Source organism: Erithacus rubecula (genome assembly GCF_903797595.1).
Source record: "Erithacus rubecula genome assembly, chromosome: 3".
Classification (NCBI taxonomy): domain Eukaryota; kingdom Metazoa; phylum Chordata; class Aves; order Passeriformes; family Muscicapidae; genus Erithacus; species Erithacus rubecula.
The window spans coordinates 127374529-127397264 of record NC_136689.1 but is presented as its reverse complement, the minus strand read 5'-3'; the positions used below and the strand labels follow the sequence as shown (position 1 = coordinate 127397264).

Below are 22736 nucleotides of genomic sequence, written 5' to 3'. Positions count from 1 at the left end.
AAATTTTTTTTTAAATTTTTTTTTTTTTATCATCCTAGCTGTACTGGGGCTTTCTGTTTCTTTTTTACATTAATTCATTTTTCATCTGCCTTTCTGATGACCCTTTACACAAAATGTGAAACTGTTGATTTCTTCTCTCTGTGCCCACTAGCTATTATTTTCCAACAATGTACATCCATTGCACGTTGCAATTCCATCTAGTACCCTTTACACTCCTGTACCAATTTTGCTCTTCCCAGGAGGTAGCTTTTAAGGAAAATTATCCTTATGAGCTAACAAAAATTTTCTGATATTTTCCCTATATAAAATGTCCTTGAGCTACCAACTAATCCCAGGAAGTCAGTCAATGCCTTTTGAGTACAACTTGCTTCACAGACTTATGTTAACTAGCTGAACAACACCCCAGCAAAAGTGACTGTTGCATCTGAGTACCCATAGCAAAGGTAGGGAAGTGGATGCTTAGTGGCAATCTGGGGTCTTGAAAATCAGGCTAAGAGAACTCAGCTTAACTTTCTATAACAGATAGTCTACAGATTGCATTTTCAGGTTTCTTTATGAGAAGCTTGTGAATACAATGTTTTGTTATGTTGCACCTCTTCTCAACACCTTTCCATCACAAACCTTTAAAAAATACTGCTGGAAAACATTAAAGAATTCCCATTTTTGGAACTGAAAATAGGTTTATCTACCTCTTGTTGGACTACCTTTAATACTGAATGCAATACAAAAATTCGTTCTCCAGCAGAGAAAGAACATTTCAGCTTGTGACCTTTCTCCAGTTGGCAATTTGAAAATACATCTGAATACTTCAAATGGTGGAATGGTAAAATATTAAGATTATTCACATATTAAAAGTTATGCTATTTCTGTAGACACTTTGTACTAACCTCTGGGTGTAAATTCTCTGCAGCATCAATTTTTGTGAAGATAATTGCAGGAGCTGCAGTTATTCGAACGGTGAAATCCGTTAAAATTGGAGTTAAAATAGCTCTTCTTTCCTGATGCCGCCTTATGCTGGGGAACAAGGGAAAGAAAAGATTAAATTACATTGCAAATTGTCAAGAGGCAAAAACTTTCCATATTCTTATTTACATCCAGCATGTAGCAAAAAACTTCTTCAATACTAGTTAGGCATTTGATTGCTACCTTAATAATCTTTAAATATCATTATTGAAAATCATATTAATTTAAATCCTGAGGCAGACTTCTATCTCCATTTGACAGGGAAAAAAAGAGTATGCCTAAATATGTGACTTCCATTTCTCTCCAGGTAGGCAAGTTTGACATTTGACATTGCTTCTTCTCCTGTTTTATGCATTATACACAATAATTTTAAAAAGTATGTGAACTTCATTGTCAGGATTTTTTGAAACTTGCCTGTGGATGCCCTTCATTTTATAAATAGCTGTTCTGAAGCCTAACAGAATATTTGAATTAGTGCATACACAAAACTGACACAAAAATGAAATACATGAAAAACAAAACTAGCAAATCCCATGCAACACTAGGACTCCCACATGAAATTAGTAACTATTGTCCAAGAGGTTCAGAACCATTTGAAAAACAGGGATATCAGTCTTCCTCCACTCCTGTCACTGCTTGTTCTTGGTGCTTTTTCAGCTAAATATCAACATTTACTTATCAAGAATATTTGTGCCATTAAACTTGATAATTGCATTTATTTTCTAGCCAGGTATTTAGTTTTGGGGATTTTGTTGGTTTCCTCCCCCCCCTTTAACAAAATAGTAAGCCTAGAAGCACAACTGTTATAGATGGATCACTAATAGCTTATGACAACACATTCCAAATGGCCAGAATCTTCTGGGTCAGGTCAAACAAACTATTGCCACAAAATGCCATCTGAGAGCCTCTGATGAGGGAAAAAAATGTAATGAGATCAAGATGGTGTTCAGCTTCTAAAATAGGATAAGCTTCAAATTCCAGGGAGACTCCTTTCACCAAGATAGTTTTTGATAATTCTTTTTACATATCATTGTTTGTAGCAACATCAAATACCTGCATTTAACCAAGGATAATTCTAAAAATCATCATAAAGTTATAGGTTTTAGGTAAGTTTTCTGATGTTTACAAAATAGAAAATTGTAAACTATGAAATGATGCAAGTTTAAAAAATAAACTACATGGCCTTTGATAAGAAGTAAATAGATCCATGTAGAACTCTTATATTAGCCTGTTTAGTTACGTTTAGTTACATTTAGTTACATTTCCCTTTATTACCTGTAATTTTGCCACCTCTAATGGAGACATGGCAGTTCAGCCATCAGCATAAATCAGCATAAATAAGTGAGCCAGACATGAACTATGAGAATTAGTCCCTACCATCAGCTGGAGTTATCCATGTTGGTGTTATTAACCAATATGCTTATACACCTGTCTATGCACAAATTGCTTGACTGCATGTGGAATAGGTATTGAAATCTTTTTATTAAGAAGGGGCATAGTCTAGTAATGGTTCTGTAATGGGTTCTGCAGAAAAGCAAATAATCTCAAATACTGATGGTTTGTAAGCCAAGAGTTAGGTTGGAAATAAATTAAATAGATGTCATAACCTGAGGTGGAATTCAGTGTACCAAAAGATACAAAATTCATACTGCAGAAGATACAGAATTGGTTTTACTGCTTAGGCTATTTCAAATTTTGATGCTTCAAACTGAACTAATAACTTTTTAAAGTGTTGTCAAAACATGCAGAAAGGATGGCGATCTATAAGGGAATACAAATTATACAGTGGAGGTAGGCCCTAAAGCTTTGAAATTTATTTAGGACAACAATATACAGAAGTTAAGAGCAGATACCACAGAGCTAGTCTTGGCAGAGCATACCTCTTATAAACTTTTACCTCAAATGACCCTCACTGCTGAGAAGGCTGCACACTACCATAAAAAGCGTGCAGTTTGTTTAAGAGTGAGCCAACTAGTGATTAGGGAAAACTACCATCTTACCTTAAAACCTTTAACATTTTGGCCAGCTATATCTTTGTTAGTGTCTAATGATAGCTTTTAGAGCAAAGTTAGTCTTATTAGATCCCCAAATTAGAAATCAGACTTGTTAGTGGCTAGTGAACATCTTCAACTTGAGAAAATGGTCTTTGGGAGTTCTACAATTGTTTCTCTCCGTGCCATCACCTTCATTTTAGCTTTAAACCAAATTATTTTTTACCAAGTTCCTATTTCCCCTTCTGAATAGGATGAGAAAGAAATGCCTTTTTTTCCAGTACAATGAAAGAGCTAAATAGCAGAACAATTCTATGAAAGAACATGCAGCTACAGTTTCTAGCTATACTAGAAAACTTCTACTTGAAGTTTCTTGAAATACTAGGAAGTATGATTTTCATATATGAAGCAGAGTTGTAAAAGCAAGTTATTTGTTTAACCTCAAACCCTCAATTGGCTCTCTTCAATCACAGATCAAATTATTTTTCATCTTATGCATATTCCTATTTCTTATTTTTCACACTTTATACTAGTAGACACCCAGTACACTGCATTTTAAAGAACACTTTTTTGGTAATATATATTGATTACTGCTTTATTTTATTTTATTTTATTTTTTAAATCGTCCTTATGCGCTATCCCTGCCCAGCTCTACTTACTGGTTCCTGAATTTCTTGTGGGTGAATTTGAACCTCAGCCAAATCAAGTATTAGGAAAATAATTGTAAGTACAAACAGAAGGCAAACAGAGCACAGTAAATAATGAAGGGAGAGGATATGAGAAAGAGCACAAAAGGAACAAAGAAACAAATTCCACTTTGAATTATTGAGTCTTCCACACTGCACCTAAGTGCAACGTTAACTTAACACAGGTGTACGCCACATGAGCTTATGAAAAAACTTGATTGTGAAGAGCGTAATGATGGCTCTATGTCTGCAGCACATTCATTCTGTGGTTCATTTATGCATCTGTTATATATTTGTCTTGGAAAAAAAAGGAAAAGCTAGTATTTTTAGAGATGTTAAAGCAGTTGATCATCTACACTTAAAAGTAAGTGCATTTGAAAGACCATATGCTAACGCAAAGGAACAAGGCAGTTAAGCAACTGTGATAAGGTTTGGAGGTGCCTCAGAGCAGAATTTGGGCTTTATCTGCACAATACATAAACCCTGGTTATGGACCACAGATCCACATTGCAAAAGCACAGGTTAAAAATGGTCTCTGGCCTCAGTGGCTTACAATTTAAGTATGAGAAAAAACACACACAGACAGGGAAGTAAAAGTAAACAACTGATAGCAGCATAGGTAATGATATCCATACAGTGGCAACCTGTCTTATGGTTTTTATATGACAGTACAATAGAAATCAATGTTTTGGAAGGATTTTGAATAAAACATTGCAATAACAACATGAATGCTCACAGCAAACACCTTTATAACACAGAGGACTGAGCAAGGAAGTGCCTCTTCAAAACACTGAAGGAGTCAGTCTTGGTAACTCGCATGATGGGGTCAGATGAGCAGGGAGTATTGATGTGTCCAAGCAAATGAAAGAAGACACAAAAAGGGAAATGGATAGACAGGGAATCTGGAAGTACTGCAAAAGCAAAGACATCTAATGATTTATATGATAAAAAATGTTGTGGGAAGTAGAGAGAAAAAAATGTGAAGAACAGAATTTTGCAGTGGAAGCAACATTTGATTACATCAAATCAAATCATCAGTACTTGATTATATCCAGTCAGAAGTACATTGAATTTATACAGCAAGGAAGTATGCCAAAGAGATAATGCTGCCCTAATTAAGGAGATGCAATGATGTGAGACTGGAAAAGCTGGGAAAATGCACAAGTAGGACTAAGTCCTACTACTATGACTCTCACATGGAAAACACTAATCACAACAAACAGAAAACATGGCCAGTAATAGCTAAACATAAACACAAACATAACATTCACATAATAGCTAGACCTGAAATTTGGAAATGCTTACCTTATTCTTAATTATATTTTTTCTTAATAATACCTTATTGAATCTAGACTTTGAGTTCTTATACACTTAGAATTTCCTAAGTCAGGGAGAAACCTTTATACATTCAATACATGAGTAACAATCAAAGGCACATTTGCACCATTTAATTTTACTAGCTACAGAAAGAAGAGTCCTCATTGAGAATTTTGTGATGTGAAAAAGAAAAAAACATATTAGCATGAAATAGGCCACAAAGTCAAAGTGCTCTCTAGTAGTGTCGAGGCATGAAAAGTGTCAAAATATGTTATTTAAGACAGCATGTTAACTTGAGACTTATGAAAGAATTTTCTCTTGTAGGCTTCTCATGCAGCTGTTTAAATCAGCTAATCCCTGATATACAAATGTATTAGGAATGTATTAGGATATCTAACTACTAATGACTAAATGACATACTTTCAGCTCTCTGAGGTGTGGCAAAGACATGTCACATGGCAGTAAATTAGCAACACTTTGAGGACCATCTAATAGTCAAAATTTAAAAATTAACAAGTGTATACTACCTGACTGTAAATAATTGTTATTTTTGCATCATAAGACCTCAGTAAAGCTAACTTTTATCTTATGAAGAATGCTGTGCAGCACTTCTTTGCTGTAGATTATTACAAAAAATAAAACACCCCCTCTTATTGAGAAAGGCTTTGTACAGTATTAATACAAGCACGATGTCTGGTACCAAAAAAGTCAGCAATTAAAATAAATTACTGAAAAAAAACCACATTGGATTTTACTCCAATAGATTCAAGGAGAATGCACCTACTTTCTTACACAAAGATCCACAGATCAAATTTTTTCTGGTCTTTCTCATTAGAACTTGGCAAGCTGCCAAGAACTTTCCAAAAAAGCATGAAAATGAAAACTATTCAAAGAAAAATCTGCAGGAAACCTTTTTGAGGATCCTTGCAGTGGTATTTTGCTCACTTTTGTACAACAGATCACTGGCTCCCTGATGTACTCCATGAGAGCTGTTCCAGATGGTGGTATGCCAAGGACAAAACTGTAACACAGTATACTGCCACACTCAATTCATTACCACACAGAGAAGTAATGCTTTTAAGCTCAATTATTTTTTTTTAAACAAAGTTTATTCAGGCTGCAGGAAGCAGAAGTTGCTGCTGGGAGCTGTAGAAGGATTGCACAGGGATGGGGGCGAGGCCTCAAGAGAGGATATATTTCTTTATTTCCTTCAGGGCTGTTGTTTTTTCCATTGAGTGGAGGGAGAGGGAGGAGGAGATCTGCAAGTTGAAAAAGCAGTTTTCAATCAAGAAAACTTCTTTTGGTTAAGTACTCCCAGGTCCCCACATGCTGTTTGGTAAAGGGAATAAATGTGGACAGGTTTCATTTGTACATAACCTTATTAGAACTGTCTGACTGTTTCCAGTATTCTTTTTATATATTACACCATTAGGGAGCTTTTTATAACATCTATGGTGAAGCATAAACATTTCATAGTGGAAAGAGTTATGATCCCTGATCCTCAGTAAAGCACAGCATCTAGACAGGTTTTTCTGCAAGATTGCATCCACCCTACCAGAGTGTTCCCCCACTGTCCTTGGGGTGACCTGCAGAGACACAGGAGGCATCACACCAGCATTTCACTATAGCTGCTCTTGAAGAATTTTACACTGAACAGCTGCAAGTATTCAACAGCTTAGTCTTAGAGTATGACAGCTTGCTTTCCAAACTGCAATGTAAAGGTTGAGGGGGCGAAAATCAACCCCTTAACATACTAAGTGCTACAAGAACTGAACTCCACAAAAAGTGGTGTGAAAATTCGAAGGATTTACTTTCAGAGTAAAGATTGCTAAAGCATTTGAATGATAACTTATGTCAAAAGTCTTCAGATACTTGTTTGTGTGATATCCAGAGATTTCCTACTTACAATGGTTTGGTTTTCATGCAAATTTTTAAAACTAGGTCAAATTTCAATTGTAGATTAAGTTACAGTATAATTTATTTCAAAAGTTTTGCAGTTATATTTTGAAATAATCCAGCAATCCTTTTACAAATGGGAATGGAAACTGAATGGCTGGTATCTATGTTGAAGTTTTCTGCAAAGTAACTATGAAAAGTCTGTATATAGGTTGGATTCTATACTGTCCCACATAGCATTAAAGTATTACAAAAATGAGGGGAATAGATTTCAAAGAAGAATCTTTAAACCCAGTGATCCTAATATACCATAACACTGGGTAAGAACAAACTGAAGTACATTAAAACCAAACAAAGAAATTAACCCTAAAATGAATCAGCAAAAATAATTTATTATGTTCCAGGTTAAATATGTCTAAGAAACATGAAAGAATTCTAAATAATGGTATCAAAATTAGATTATTTGCAGTAAATAGTAAGAGAAACTTAACCCTGGAAACAATAAGCACTATGTAAAACATCCTGCAGATGTCCTCCTGGTGCATGCTGGAAATAGTGCCATGGATGGCAGAGTTCAGTGCAGGTTCTTCCAGTTCTCAGCACATCACTTCCACAGGTCATAAAATAAACCCAGATACAGCAAACCTGACTGCTAACTAAAAAGCAAAAATGAAAAGATCCTGAAAAAACTGTAGAAAATACGTAAAATTTAAAATAGAAAGGGTAAGAAAGCATTCATACTTTTTCTTGAAAACAAACTGGAATGAAAATTCTGTAATCACACACCAGAAAGGAAAACCTAATGCATTTAATTACAACTGTTCTAAATTAAAACCCAAGTAGAAGATTCATTCAAAAGCAATTTTAAACCAACATACTTATTTGTATTCTAATAAAACTTCATTTTGGAAGTCTGCTGAGGAAGCATGTCCAAGCAGTTATAGGGAAAAAAAAGAAAAAGAGAACTCAAGATTGTAACAGCTGCTTCCCTTGTCCTATTAGCTTTTCAGGAATCCCACCAAATTTCCTATCTGAATCCACAATCATAAAGCTCAGCCCCAGAGTGTGCTGGCAGTAGGATTTCAGCCACCAATGGCAAGGAAAAGGAAAGTCAATCTCTCAGTGGCTGGTTTTGCTATTTTAGTTTAAGTTGCAAATTGGCTGCAAGTCCTTTGGAGATTAATGTAATCTTATTTTGCAAGATATTACAGTGGATGTGGAATTTTGGGACAAAGAACCTACAGGGAACTTGTCCAACATCAAGACCCAACTAGAAAGTCATACACATTTTTTAAGGCTAGGAATTTAAAATAAAAAACCACTATGGAATTATATGAGTTAAAAAAATAAATTGTTAAGAGACAGAAAAGAACCACACAATCTTATAAATGAAGACCAGAGTCTATTTCTGTGTTAAAATTTTTATCTGACCTCCTGTGACTCCTTGTCATTTTATTGTTTCTTTGGTTACAATAGTTTTTCCTGCCCTCTGTTTTTCAATGACAAATTGGAATTTATTATTGATCACATCTTTTTCCTGCATGCTCTCCTCCAGAGTGAGCTTATCTGCCCTCTTGGCCTTGCATCAATACATCACTTAAAAGCTCAGTCTGTGTGCCATCCTCACCTAGCCTTTGCTACAACTTGCCTTATTTTCAGAAAAATCTGAACTCCTCTCATCTCCCTCTCTTCTGAAAATTAAACCAGAAGTAGTTATTTCCAGACGATTCTGCCTGTTTTTCTACATCACTCTTAGGAACTCATCCCTAAATTCAGATAGAATCATATCTCATGAACCACAAAATTATGCACACATTTCCTAAAAATCAGATTATTTCTGCATGAATTAGATATAAAGGACTTTTATATGAAAATAAATAGCTAAATGTATAGGCAAAGAGGCCTTTACTAGCAGAAATGCTTCTAAATCCACAAAATTACTTTTGAAAGCTTGTTCTTGGCCATCAGACCTTATTCCTGCCAGTTTGAAAATTGAAATTTGCTACACAGTCTGTAAAAATTTAAACTACTTGTATGAATTTTGAAGTATAAAAAAGTATATTAAAACCAAAATAAAAATTTTAAATCTTCAGAAATTACCAATTACCCCTGCATGCATACAATTTTATATGAGAAAACTTCAAAATTTAAATTAGCAGGCAAGTGTATGCATGCTTTGTCTTTCAACCCTGTTTAACCAGAGGGTGGGGCTTTGTGTGCACATATACAATACCCAATAAAGAAGACTTAGCTAAAGTATCTCATTCTCAAAATGCATCTGGTTTTAGTTATAAAAGTGCAAAAACTGGTTCAGAATCAATAGGAAATGTTCTACTTTATCCTACTCTAATTTAGAAATGTCTAAGCTGGTTTAACTCAAGTTTTGGAAAAATACAAACAAAAGAAGTTTAGAAAAAAAAAAGAAAAACACACTACCACTACCAAAAAAACACCCTACACTGAAAAAAAATCCCAAAACAGAACCTCCCATTGCTTATAGAGACTGACAAGCTGAAGTCTCAGCCCTGGAGTTATTTTTATGAACAGACAGTAAGTAATTTGGTGAAGAGCTCAAAATGGAAGCAAAGACACACAGTAACTAGACAGTAATTGCAGTGCAACAACACTAATATGCATTTCAAGTGTGTAAGCCAAAACTCCAGGGAAATGTAATGTAAAACAAGACTAGTATTGAATTATTTAATTCAGGTGTATTGTGCATGGTCTCTGCAGGGTTTGTGCTATGTAATTTCAGAAAGGAGGAGATTTAAAAAAAAATCCCTACCTACTAGCCATGTTCCATTCAAGTGCTGGATTTTGAGAATTTCTCTCAGTCTCTGTCAAAACCCCTCCTTTTCCATTTTCCTTCTCTGGTTTCAGCTGATTCCAATAAGCAGTTCCAATGTTGATAGACTGAAGATCTATTTGATATTGTCTGTCTTCAACCTCTGATCCAGGGTCTCGAAGAATTCCTAGATTTAGTGCTCTCCTGTAATGTTAAAAAAAGGAAAAGAAATCACCAAGGTCAAAAACAGACCAATCAGATATTTGTTAAGATCCAAATTAACAAAATGAAGTATCAATTTCTGCCATTTTTGTCTACACTAAACATTATTCTTATTCCAAATCTCCAAAAATATCCATCTGCTTCTTTCTTTTAGAATTCAATGGCAAACCTGCAAATGAATGTATCCTTAAATTTAGCCAGATGTACCAAAGTTGATATGAGATCAATGCATTGACTTCATTGCACTTCCAATCAGATGCAGCAGCCTTGTGGGGAAGTAGGACTGGTTCATATCTACTGAATGGACAAAGGATGCCACATTCAAAAAAAACAGCTACCCATCAGTATAACCAAAAAGTATAACCAATTGTTCCACGTTCAAATTCATCAAACAATAAAAATTAAAAAGAATATTCCGAGCTGATGGAAAAACAATTCAATCCTTTTACTACTGTATTTCAGCACAGAATTTTTAAAACAAAATTCTTCTAACATGAGAAAAAAGTATTTTTGAGTGAACCACATTCCTTGTGGATTCCTTTAAAGTCTACTACATTAGATTTTACAAAGTATTTCAGTCTTGAGCTGAGTTTTGGAAACAGACTAAACTTCAACAAAACATTCAAGAGCTATTAAATGAGTGGGGGCTGCTGAGAATATTCAATTTTACCTGTGACCAGTAACAGAGGAGTCTCATACTGCCATTCTTCTTCTGCTAATAAGCACTGGGAAATACTAAAAAAAATTATCTTGTCCTTTCTACACTGGGAGCAATACAGCCTTCTGTGCACTGCTCATTTGATATTATAATAAAAATTCACCATTATAATATCGTTGTTTTTTAAAATAAGGGAGCAAGGGAATCCTTTATTCCCTTCAATCTATGATCACAAATTGTAGTCTGTTTTTATTGATTTCATACATTTGTGTTGAAGCTTAAGCTTCTTATTTGAATATGACATCCAATCTACTGCTCTGTTCAAGATTATTGTCTTGGGCCAAAATGATTTAGTATACATCTTCACAGAGAAATTAATAATTCTGCAATTTGTGCAAATTTGATGCTAATGATGGAAACATAAATAACTCTTAAAGTAGCATATCCCAAACTGCAAACTCAGAGTACAGGTATGCAAACTATAGGTATGCAATTGGTTTCAAAGTGCAATCCCAGTGCTGCCCAAATCCAAGTAACAGCTGAAATTGCTAATACACTGCTATTGTCACCAATGCAGTATGCTAGCAATTAAGGAAATTAAGTAATTAATCATATGTACCCACAGAGGCATGTGGATGACAGGAAAGCCATTTTGATCAAGTCATTCCTGGTGAGACAGTGTGATTGCATTGTTCAGTAGTCCCTATAACTTTCTTAACTGCTTAGTAGAAACACACTGAAAATCTGTTATGTCAGTAGTGGTAGTTCAAAATTAAATGTTGTTTATTAAAACTTAAGAATGTGTTTGTCAACTTTCCACACAGAGAGACCTAACCACAACCACTGTGCCTTTTATTATTCTTTCTAAGGCATTATTCCATCAATATGAATGCAGTTTTTTTTAAAAAAAGACCCACCACAGTAGATCATTGTATGATCCAATGTCTATTTTCATACTTTTTCTAATACAAGTAAATACTGGAATATTTCTTTTGTGAAGTATTACTTAAAATAAAGCACCCAAATTAGAAATTTTTGGAAACTTATTTAGGTATATAAAACAAAATATTATACTAATTTCATGGGCATAATGGATTCTTCTCCCCTGTATTTCACAGTGAGCATTTTTCATTTCTTCTTTAACGAGCTTGATAACTTGCAATAGGTTTACCCAGATATCCTTAGACTCATTCAGGATAACCACAACCTCATGAAACAAATTCCTTGAGGACAATGTGTCTGTATGCACTAATCTGAAACTCCCCACTGTGACAATGGCTCTTTTTACCCTCACAAGTGTCTTTTTTTAAACACAAACCACAACAAAATCACTTTTCTGGCAAAAATCTTCAGGTGCAGCAAGATATACAAGGATATTATTTAAACACAAGGCACTTGTGTATTGTGTTGCTGATATAACATTTGTCCACAGCATCTTTTTTTAATGTACTTTGGGATATTACAGCCTAATTCTTCAATACTTTCATGCTGATATAAAAGTTCACATTTGCATTCTGTTCCTGCTATTATCAATCTCCTATATATAATATAAAACCCTTCTTCTGATCCTGCAGATACACTTTTGAAACCCAAGCAAGCTTTCATTCTATAGATAACCCAACTCAAGAAACACATATTTTACACATACATGTAAAATACAAGGATTAGTAATTAATGCCTTGATGTTTTGACCAAGCTCATTATGGTTTCCAGAAAGTGCATCATACCATTTTTATACAAGGATCAAAATATAGCCTTTTCCCACATAGGTAATATATATACAGGCATTTACATAAGCCCTCATTTCTAATTTCCCATATCAACAATTTACATACAGGGATTTACATAAGCACTCATTTCTGGTTTTCCATATCAACAATTTTCCAAAGTATGCCTCCAATTTATTAGCTGTATACTTCCTAGAAGGATGAAGGTATGCTAAACCATAGCAAACCTGGCCTAATCTTAAGTACACATGCTTTGTATGAACTCTGAACTCTTTAAAATCCTTGCAGCAAATAAATTCAGGAAAACACCGTAAGCCAAATTCATGACTTTTCTATCTCCAGTATAAGTGATGTTTTATCAGCTGAAATGTACTGTAGGGATTACTATTTTAATTGTTCCCCTCTTCTGAAAACAACTTCACTATCTCATCTGAATCTTTCAGCAGGTGGTGCAGAATACAACAGTTGGTCAACAATACAGTAAGCAACTTAATAAGCAACCAAAGACAATCATAAGTATGTAACAGGAAACACAGGTTTAAAGTTTTTGTTTTTTCAAAAATAGATTTAGACTGGGTCAGACTTTTTGTATGTTTATTTAAGAAGCAGCTCATGTTGAACCACTTACTACATGCTGCTGAATAAGCATAATTCTGAGACCCACAGTAAAGAAGTTAAATTTATTCACTTACAGCTCATCTGAGACCTACAAAAAGCTAAACAAGTCAGGAAAATGGCAGTTAAAGACTATACATTATATAACAATTAAGGAATATTGGCAAACTTTACACACAACAGCTAATTTCTATTAGTACTTTCTGGATCTCTGTGTGCACTGATTTCTGTTTCCAGGTACAGAGATACACCTATCTACCCAAATTTCAATTATTACAAGTTTTGCCTGGTAGTAAAAGAGCCTTCCTATCCTAATTTAAAAATGAAACAGACAGTAAACTTGGATAAATACAAGTCTCTATTTCATAGGGCCAAAACCTGTGGCAGATATATAAAGCAACCCCTGCCTAAGCTTGTGAAGTCCCAGGCTAGATGTCATCTATTCATGGGATGTGACTGAATACTGTAGAAGTCACAGCAGTATTTATCACTGACCTAATGCACCTTCACTGCCTTTTCTCCCATTAAATTCAATAAAGCTTCCTCCTGGACAAAGCCATTTGAAAGTACTGTACCAAACAGGGAATGAAGCAAGATTTTCTCAGGCACACAATGGACTCTACCTAGAATGAGATGCTATAGATGTTAAGAAGGGCACAGAACAAAAACGTGGTAAAGAGAGATAATCTGTGACAACACCACTGGCCTTTGAAAATGCTAAGCTTCTAAAAGTAAAAGCTCAGACAGGAATCAGCTTTTCAAACAAAGGCAACCACTTTTTCTTTTTTTTTGTATTTATATTTTTATTATATCAAATAGAGAGTATAATAGATGTCTTTTTGTCTCAGACAAATTAACACTTGAGCCCTTGGAAGAGAAACAGAACTTCCCCACAATCACACAACATACATGATCTTAGTACTAGAATAAAAAAAATTCTATAGCATGACTTCTCAGGATGGAAGTCCTGGATGTGCCTAAATTTGGACATATTAAAAGCACTTATTTGTGAGGAAGATGGAAAGAAGAATGAGAAGTCAAGCAGAAAGAAAAGGAGAGCACAACACTAGGCAAGGGGAAGAATTATGGAATCAGGGCACTAAGGTTGAAATTACAGAAAAGAAGCATGTAAGAACATTCTAATGTTGCAAGAAGAGAGGAGACACCCCTAGGCAAGAGGAGGAAGTCCTCACATGATTCTGGGTACATTTTCTGCCATACTGAGTGGTACACATGTCTTCCAGGACAAGGGTAACCTCACCTTTGCTTTTCCACCCTACAATCTCTCCATAGGGAGACTTCTTTGTGGTGTAACAGTGACTGCGAGGGGGATGTTGGAAATGATAAATTTTTGTTTGCATCAGTAGAGGAGGCTTTCAAATACCATCAGCAGTAAACTCCAGCTCTCACTGCTTCTGCCTCTTTTCTCCAGGAACTATGCCACACATGACTGGCTTTGTTGGCAACTGCTCCTTCTCCCCTCTCCAACTCAGCCTCAGAATAACACAACTACTGTCCCATCTCCATAACTGCTGGCAGCACACTCTGGATTGGGTACCAGCAATGCTTTATTAAATTAAAATATAAACTGAGTACTGTCAGGCTATTTTGCTTAATGTTTTTCTGATTAGGAAGTGATACTATTGATTATTGAACAGGAATCTGTTTAACAATGAAAACTGCATTCTGTCTGATTAGCCCCAGTGTTGTGATATGCACAACCAGATATATCAGCATTATCCACACAAGATAATGGCAGATGTCCTATAGAGACTGGTTTAGGCACCTGGGTTCATCTTCATATGTGTAGAACTTTGTAAAAAGAAGACACCAGTTACAGCTCTGTGAGCAAAGTAAAAATTACTAACCATTTCTTAACATTTACAAAGTGGACAAATACATCACATCCTAATGCAAAGGAAGAAGTTATTAATTGAATTCTGAGTATATTTTGTATTCAACAACACTCATAAGTTCTAACTTTATAATGACTTGTAGTGTTTATCATTTTTCTACATAGGCAAAAATCACCTGAGAGGTAGATTACTTGTACATTAAGTATGTTGAAAAAAAGAAGGCCAGTAACAGAAACATACACAAAATTTTCTTCTGATTACACTAGACTACTTCAAACAATTGCTACAGGAATGCAAAAATACAAGTGTAACAAGTAACTTTCCTCTTCTGAAAATTAATGTTGGATACATGTCTGACTTCTATCTCTTGGGCACTGATCCCTTTTTTGCTCTGTATACCTAGAGAGGTAAGTAAGTATCACTGAGAAGAGGAAGTGGTAAAAGTGTTAAAAAAGCTAAAGTAGAGGATAAAACAACAAGCAGCTATAAAGATCATTAGGTAACACAATGAATTCCATGTGGGAACTCAGTACTTTTCAAATCACAAAAAAAGAGAATAACAGAAAAAAAACAGATTCAATTATGGATAAGTGTATGCCAAAGTGTCTGATGAAAGAAACAACTGGATGCATAGAACAAATCATCCACATTCATTATCATCTGGAACAATTAATCACATAAAAGAGCACTAAGATTTTAGTTGATTGTCGTTAACATGTCTTTTTGTCTCTCCTGTGTCAGAGTCTGGAATGAGCATGTTTTAGATACAGTTTAGAAAATCCAACCTTGAAAAAAGTGTTTGAATTCTGCTACTTGAATTTGCTCTGAGCTTCTAGATACTTCAAGCACAGTACAGAATCTGCTATTGTGAGAATTGTGGCTCCTGACAGAGAAAGGCATTAAGAGAAGGTGCTCAGGATCTTCAACAAAGTCATCACAGTTCTCTACCTACAAGTGTTTCCCTTAAATAGGTCCATGGTATTAAATAGTCACATTTGAGACATGCAGATGGGTTAGAAACAGAGTTATCTCCTCTCTGCTTCCAGACTTTACTAGTTGTGCAGCAATAACTCTTCTACAGAAAATAATGATAGAAATAACCAAACTTTTTCTATAATTGCCAAATATATTATTTTATTTTACTAATATTTTTCAGCACAGCTTTTTTTTTTGTCAAGCTGAAGCAGTCTTCCCTTGCAATTACCTTGTAGCTTTTTCTTAAAAACAGACAACACAGAAAAAACCCCTTTGTTCTTAAACAAATTGTAGAATTCCAATTTGTAGAATTGGAGAAAAACTGAAGAAGTACAATCACATTTCTCTAACTACTATGTGTCCTCTATTTGACCAGTTTCATCAACTGCAACTACTGAGTCATACAGGTATTTATTTAATCTCAAACCATTTTATAAAACGACTGACATTCATTGAGCTAGCATAATGCAAGAGAAGAGAGATCTGGTTTTGAACACAGAAGAAATCTGGCAAACAAAATCAATGATTTGTACCTATTTTGCATGTGTGGTTGGCACCCTCTCAAAAGGAGCAGAAAACACTGCCTTGGTCAGAACTTGAGGTGACAAGTCTAAGTGGATGCATGGATGTGCAGAAGAGCAGAGTCTGCCAGGTTCCATATGTTGTACACAAGAATGTTTGGGGCTGGGCAGAGCCCTTTGGCTGGCCTGCCAGGCTTGCAGGATGTGCTTCCCTCTTTCCTAGGCTAGAACATGCCAAAGGAAAATAAGAGAGGAGGCTTCATTCCTCTTCTCTCTAAACTTGCTTAGCATGTATCTCTAAACAACAAAATCAACCTTTTCAACATTCTACTAATTTATATTATAGGCATGAAACCAAAATGCTTTTGTGAATATAACTAATTGCATAGAAAACATTTTGAGACTATTCTGAGAATGCCAAGTTACAAAATATGGATAAAAATATAACAACTGCAATTTTTTTACTGATACACTTTATTTTTTCTATTTATTTTATTTTATTTTTATTTTGAAACCCAATAGGTTCCTATACAGAGAAAAAAAACCCAAAAAACAATACCCTTCTCACACTCTTTAATTACAGTAGTGGTGCCAGGTGGGTGCTACTATAATTCCATTTGTTATCCATTTAGAAAGGCCAGATTTTAGTGAACTGGGCCACACCAAGGTCAGGACTAGTAGCAGTGCACTGATCATATAAAAGCTACCAAACACATGAAAGGAATTACAGTAGATCACACATCAAAAATATTGGCCCTTTGCTTCCTTTCTCGGTCCTATGGGCAGGAAATGCTCTACATATCCTGTGACCACACATTCAAAAGTAGTCCCTTGCTGCAAGGGCTGTGGCACAGTAATTCCTGCAAAGAAGATGAAGAACTTCTGCAGCACACTGGTCTTCTAGAGTTGTTCTGGAACACAGTATCAATGATCCTAAGTACAGTATTAGTAAACTATGAAGTAATTTCAGTCTCTCTCAAAAAAAAAGTGCAAAATGAAACAAAGCTGAAGTTTGCAGCTGTGTATTTAGATATCATCTGTTTAATTACTTCTATAATTTTATTGTTTAAATTCCTCAGCAAAAGTAACAGCATGAGCAAGTTGGAACTTTTAAAACTCACTTTTCCCTTTTTTATACTGTTTAATGTTTAGGCAGTTTGAGGAATCTCTTTATACTTTTGAAACATTCACCCAAATTCAGGGAGCGCTGTATAAATATACACTTGACAGACTGTATAAATGATAAGTATGCACAATTCCAATGGAAGGTCTGCATAATATTTTTGGATGCCAAATGTTTCTTGAAAAAAACCAAGTGGAATATAGTTTCTCTAAATAGTGGAAGTTTGGGGAGGGGACTAGCAAAAAGGCAAAATACAATATAACTCAAGGACTTTAATGCTTGGTAGAAACAATTTTATCTCAAAACTTAATGCTGTCTGGCAGTCAAAGGATCTTTCATGTCAAATTTTTAATATTTTGTGTCTACTTGCTTTACTATCTGGCTAAGATAAATAATCTTGTGATTGTTTTCAGCCCGCATTTCACTTTGGTTCATTTGATTAATCTAGGTACAATATCTCAGTCTTTCCAGATGTTCTGTTCTATAAATTCACCTGGAAATACCTAGGTGAAGTTTCACTGAACACAGCCTTCATATTTGATGCGTGGAATTTCTCTAAATGGTGCAGTACAACCTGGTATAAGGAACAGGTTGGAAGGCAAACTGTCCTCAGTGTGTTTCATAAGCTGATGTGGGACTGGATTTCTTTTTGCTGCTGTGCCAGTATATCAAAATCATACCTGGACATCAATCAAATTGTATCTGAAGCAGAAAAGAACATTACAAATTAATAAATACCAGCTTTTCCTCTACATTATACAATATGTATTAATGCATACTTTCTGCATGTCCATTGCAATAGATATTTCTTATAGTATGGATAATATAAGAAACCATTCCAAAACATGACTATTTAACTTCCCAAGTCAATTCACATTTATCTTTGGCACTGCTTACATTAGTTTCTCAAGATGCCACTTCTATTTTCTTCTTTTCTGATGGAATCATTATATTCATAATGGCAAGCAGGAATTATTTTTTAAATACCGCATATGATATTGCAAAAATACACCAAAAACACAGTATTAAAAATAACCTTCCTTTAATTCTTCTTTCCTGAAGTCCTGACACTACTTTGTCTATCCCTTGAAAACTCTTCTGATATAAAAAACAACTCTATAGTAATTATGAAATATATTACCTGTCATATTAAAGCCTGTATTTTTCTTCCCTAAAACCCCATTAGACTATTCTTAATTAACTATTGGCAATTCCTAAGTCATTATGAATCTATGCTGAACAAAATATAGTGAAGGGGAGTTTTACTTCTAAATATGCATTTGAAGCAGGGCAAAGGGAGAAATTAAAAAGATGCAAATCTACTCAAAACATCCCTGTGTACTCACAATATTGACCATGAAGCCTACAAATTCCAGTCAGGTAGTTCAGTGAGTTCATGGTGCAGCCCAAATATTTAAATAGTGGTGGTTAGAAAGAAAACCTAAGAGTTTTATTTTTCTGCCTGGAGCTAAAGCAAACAAAAAAAAAATATTGCAAGGACACTGCACAGAAACAAACACACTAACAAGTATACTTCCCATTTGGGAAACAGCAAATTCCATCATAGTTTGAGCCCAGTTTAGTAAATATAATTGGATAAACTCTTATGAGCTGTAACGTGTGAAAAATACAACACATGGATTTTAAAAATTATTTTTAGAAAACAACTTCAAAAATATTTGCAGTTACATAATAAATCAGGCATTTTTTTACTATGCAAAAACCATGGAAAAATCAATCAATGAAGCTGTCTGAATACAGTGGGTCAAAAAAGAGATGCCAGAGAATTACATTCCTTTGTATTTTTCTTGCACACATATATGGACATATATATGCACTTCCAACCTTAAAAAGTTTCATATTTGCTTTGTAGCTAGATTTGCTAATCTACAAGTTTCTTCCTGGTTCTTGAAGAAGTGTCACATACAAAGATTAAATAATACTATACAATAAGTGAAATAATTTCAGCTTTCAGAAAGAGTTCAAACCTTTTCTGTTCCTATCCTGCAAGTACAGAGCATATCTACTTGTGGATACTCCTATTTTCTATTTGTGCCACCTCCACACCCATTTATATTTTAGTGCTCAAGAACACACAATACCAAGTCAGAAAACTGGAGTAGCTGTGATTTATGCAATCATTTACATTGAAGCTAACAGAGATGCCTGATACTATCTCTGTATTTTATTACTCTCAAAGTGCACTTGTGTTAGCCATTAACATACCAGTGCTGCCCATTGCCTTCTCACAGAAAAAACCCCAAAACTCTAGCAACAAAAATATCAGTGGGCATGAAAAATGTTTTGAGAGCTGAAGAATGTTACATTTGTCCTTTTGTCCAACAACTAATAAAGCCCACAGGACTACAAACCAACCCTTTAAAAAAAGTGATGTATTTTTTGTTCTTAGGAAAAAAAAAAAGAAAAAAAAACCAGAAAAAACAATAAAAATAGCTTCTGAAATTCAATGCAAACCCACTGTACATGGCTTTTTAATTTCTTTTTTTTTTCCTTTATTGCAGCATAATCAGGTTTAATAGTACAGTAAGACCCTAAACAAAACAAAGATTAAGGATAACTTTTGACTGTACTTATGGTGGTTGAGCTAAGTGAAACTACATTGGAAACATCAGTGAAGAGCTAGGAACCATGCTCACTTAAAATTTGAGTTGCTCAGGATAACAGTAACATGGATTTAATTTTGCCATGGGAGCTTGGAAGTTTCCCATAGAGAAATATGCTAAAATAACATGTTACCATTCTGTATATTTCTGATAATCCTTTTTGTTAAATAATTGAAAACCAAAGTTGAAATACTTACAAGCATTAAATGAAAGACACTGGCAAACAGTTTTGCAAAAGAAAGAAATCTTCTATCCAAAACTCAGTTTAAGAACTGTGGTATGAATTTGTCATAGATAAAACCCTGTGAGGGACATCAGAGAACCCACAAATATTTGTGGAATGAACCGCAATCTGTATACAGAAGTTAACAAATGTTTCATTACAAACGGGATACGCTTTTCTCAGTAACAGAAGCACACAACTTGCATTATAGCTACCTTGAGATCCTGCTAGAATTAGAAATGCTACAAAGAAAAGAAATCTGCTTTATATGATATTGAAAAATACTTTACAACAAAAAGCATTTGTTGAAACCAGATGTGATGGAAATTATATTTACTCATAAGCAGTTAAGAAAAAAACGGTACAGAATAATGAGTTTTAAAAGCTCATTTAAAAGCTCAGTTCTGTTAAAATAAATTATGTACAGCAGTCAAGACTTTAGAAGTTAATTATCAGTATATAACACAGAAAATCAACCTTGATATATGAATTCAATCATATATTTTAAGAATCAGCAAAGTCAAGTCTGGGAAGAAACTGTAAGGAGGTTTGTGTAAAGCAAAGGAACATTACTTAAGTAATTCATACAGAGGAATGACTCCAGCTCTTAACATAGCATTAATTTATAAGAACCAGCTAATTATTTTCTCCCATGTTAATACAAACCCAAACACCTCCTGTCATTCTCCCCTGTATTTTACAGTAACAGGCGCAATATGAAGCTCCTTGTTCAGGAAAAAGAAAGATTAAAGGGATGTAACTTGAAGAAACGTAAAACCTTCAATAACATCGCTTTAAAACATAAAACATGAAACACAAAACACAACTCATATAAAAAATAACTCCATTTTTAACATTACCCCTTATTTCCCAGTATAATCTGAAAATTTTTTCATTGCATTAAAGTTGCTGAGTATGTAAACTGTGAAAGGTTTTCTGGGATTTTGAAGTAGTATTTAATGTGTTATTTCTTTGTGCCCTTTCTTGTTTACCTTTTTAAACTGTTCTGGTCTATTTAATAATGTTAATGCTGAATCTGAGAACTATTTAAAAATTCTTAGTACACAGTGTTAAATTCTGCTCTGTTTCAAAAGCCCAGATCATGATGGCAGATCAAGCAGATTTAAGTTCAGAGTGTTAAAATACACCTTTTTGCAAGGCCTAATTCTTGTATGCCTATACAATAAATAGGTTCAGGATAATAATCTTACTGAATACAATTGCCTGATGGCCCCAACATTTTTTTATTTCTTTCAGGTCCCTCAGCCTGTTCCTTATACACAAGTACAAACAGCAACACCATGAAGATGTAGATATTTAAAGAGTTCAAATTTAGATTTACAGTTTAAATGGGCATCAATCTCATTGCCCAATGACTGTGGATAAAGTAATGTTAAAATACTGACATTACATTCATCCCACTCTAGGCTGCCCCAAGGAAGCCCAGGGCCACACTTTACTCTTTTAATCCTTTCACTGGGCATGGCTGGTCTGCACATCACTTGCTTGGATGGGAGAGAGAGACTTCTCTACTCAAAGAACTCTTCAAGTATCTGATATGTTTTCTCTCCCCTGTAGTAAAACAAGAATTGCTTTAGGGAGGAAAATATTTTCAAATGGGAGAAAGGGCCATTATTATAGTTAAGAGAAGCAAATAGTTACAGACTACAGACTTGAAGACATAGATTTCAGTTATGGTTAAAGAGAAAGAGACACGAGATAAATGAGCAAATGCAATAACCTTAGGTCTCAAGAAGAAAAAAACACCCCTATGCATAACAAGTATTTAGAATCTTAGGACTAGGAAATATCAAGGCAAGAAGTTCAAGAAACAGAGAATTCATGTATATAGAATACAATGAAAAGTTTAAAAGGATTAAAACTAACCAAAAAATTCAAACAATTTCTTCGATTTTATTTTGATTGGCTTCATCACAGCAGAACTGCAGTTTTTTGGAAGAAAAGGGAAACTGAAAAAAAATCATTTTAAACAGCATCTCAAATCAGAATAGATGAAAGAAATCCTAATCTCTCCTCCTCTCGGTCACCCTAAACATATTATAGATTTCAAAACTGAGGTTGTATGAATTTCATGTGGCAAGCTCTGCATATCCCTCACAAAAAATATTGTGTTGAAACATTATTTAAGACATCACTAAGTATCAGAAGACCAAGGAATCTCTAAGTTCAGGCTGCTGTGTTTCTCTAACTTAACCTGACTTTGCAGAAGATATAGTAGTTAAGATCTCACACAGCTGAGGAATCTTTTTATAGCACATGAGCAAAGCTGAGACAGCAATGCCCTTGTGCAAGTTTTACTTTAAAACTGCTATTTACTTCTGACCTTAAGCTATTTAACAATAGCATCATAATAAGTGAAAGAAATGGAGTACAAGCTACAATAAATCATACAAAGAACACAGCCTTTGTAGACTCCATTTTGAAGAGATGCATCCCTGATGCCTGGCTTGTAAGTTCACAGCTAAATTGTCCAACCTGAGAAATTCCTGATCCTGATCTGAACACACAATGCAGTTTAAAGAGAGTCTGAAAA

At 34.7% G+C, this 22736-nt stretch overlaps 1 protein-coding gene across 13 annotated transcripts in view; it reads right to left on the bottom strand.

Annotated features, from left to right (window-relative positions):
- VPS13B (vacuolar protein sorting 13 homolog B) overlaps positions 1-22736 on the bottom strand; it is a 425465-nt gene that overhangs the window by 143132 nt on the left and 259597 nt on the right. For all 13 annotated transcript variants that reach the window (XM_079302470.1, XM_079302474.1, XM_079302464.1 and 10 more), the window contains 2 exons: positions 9639-9842; positions 888-1014 (listed from right to left, as the gene is read on the bottom strand). In XM_079302470.1, the coding sequence (XP_079158596.1) occupies positions 888-1014; positions 9639-9842 (331 nt within the window). The remainder of the gene's footprint in view (positions 1-887; positions 1015-9638; positions 9843-22736) is intronic.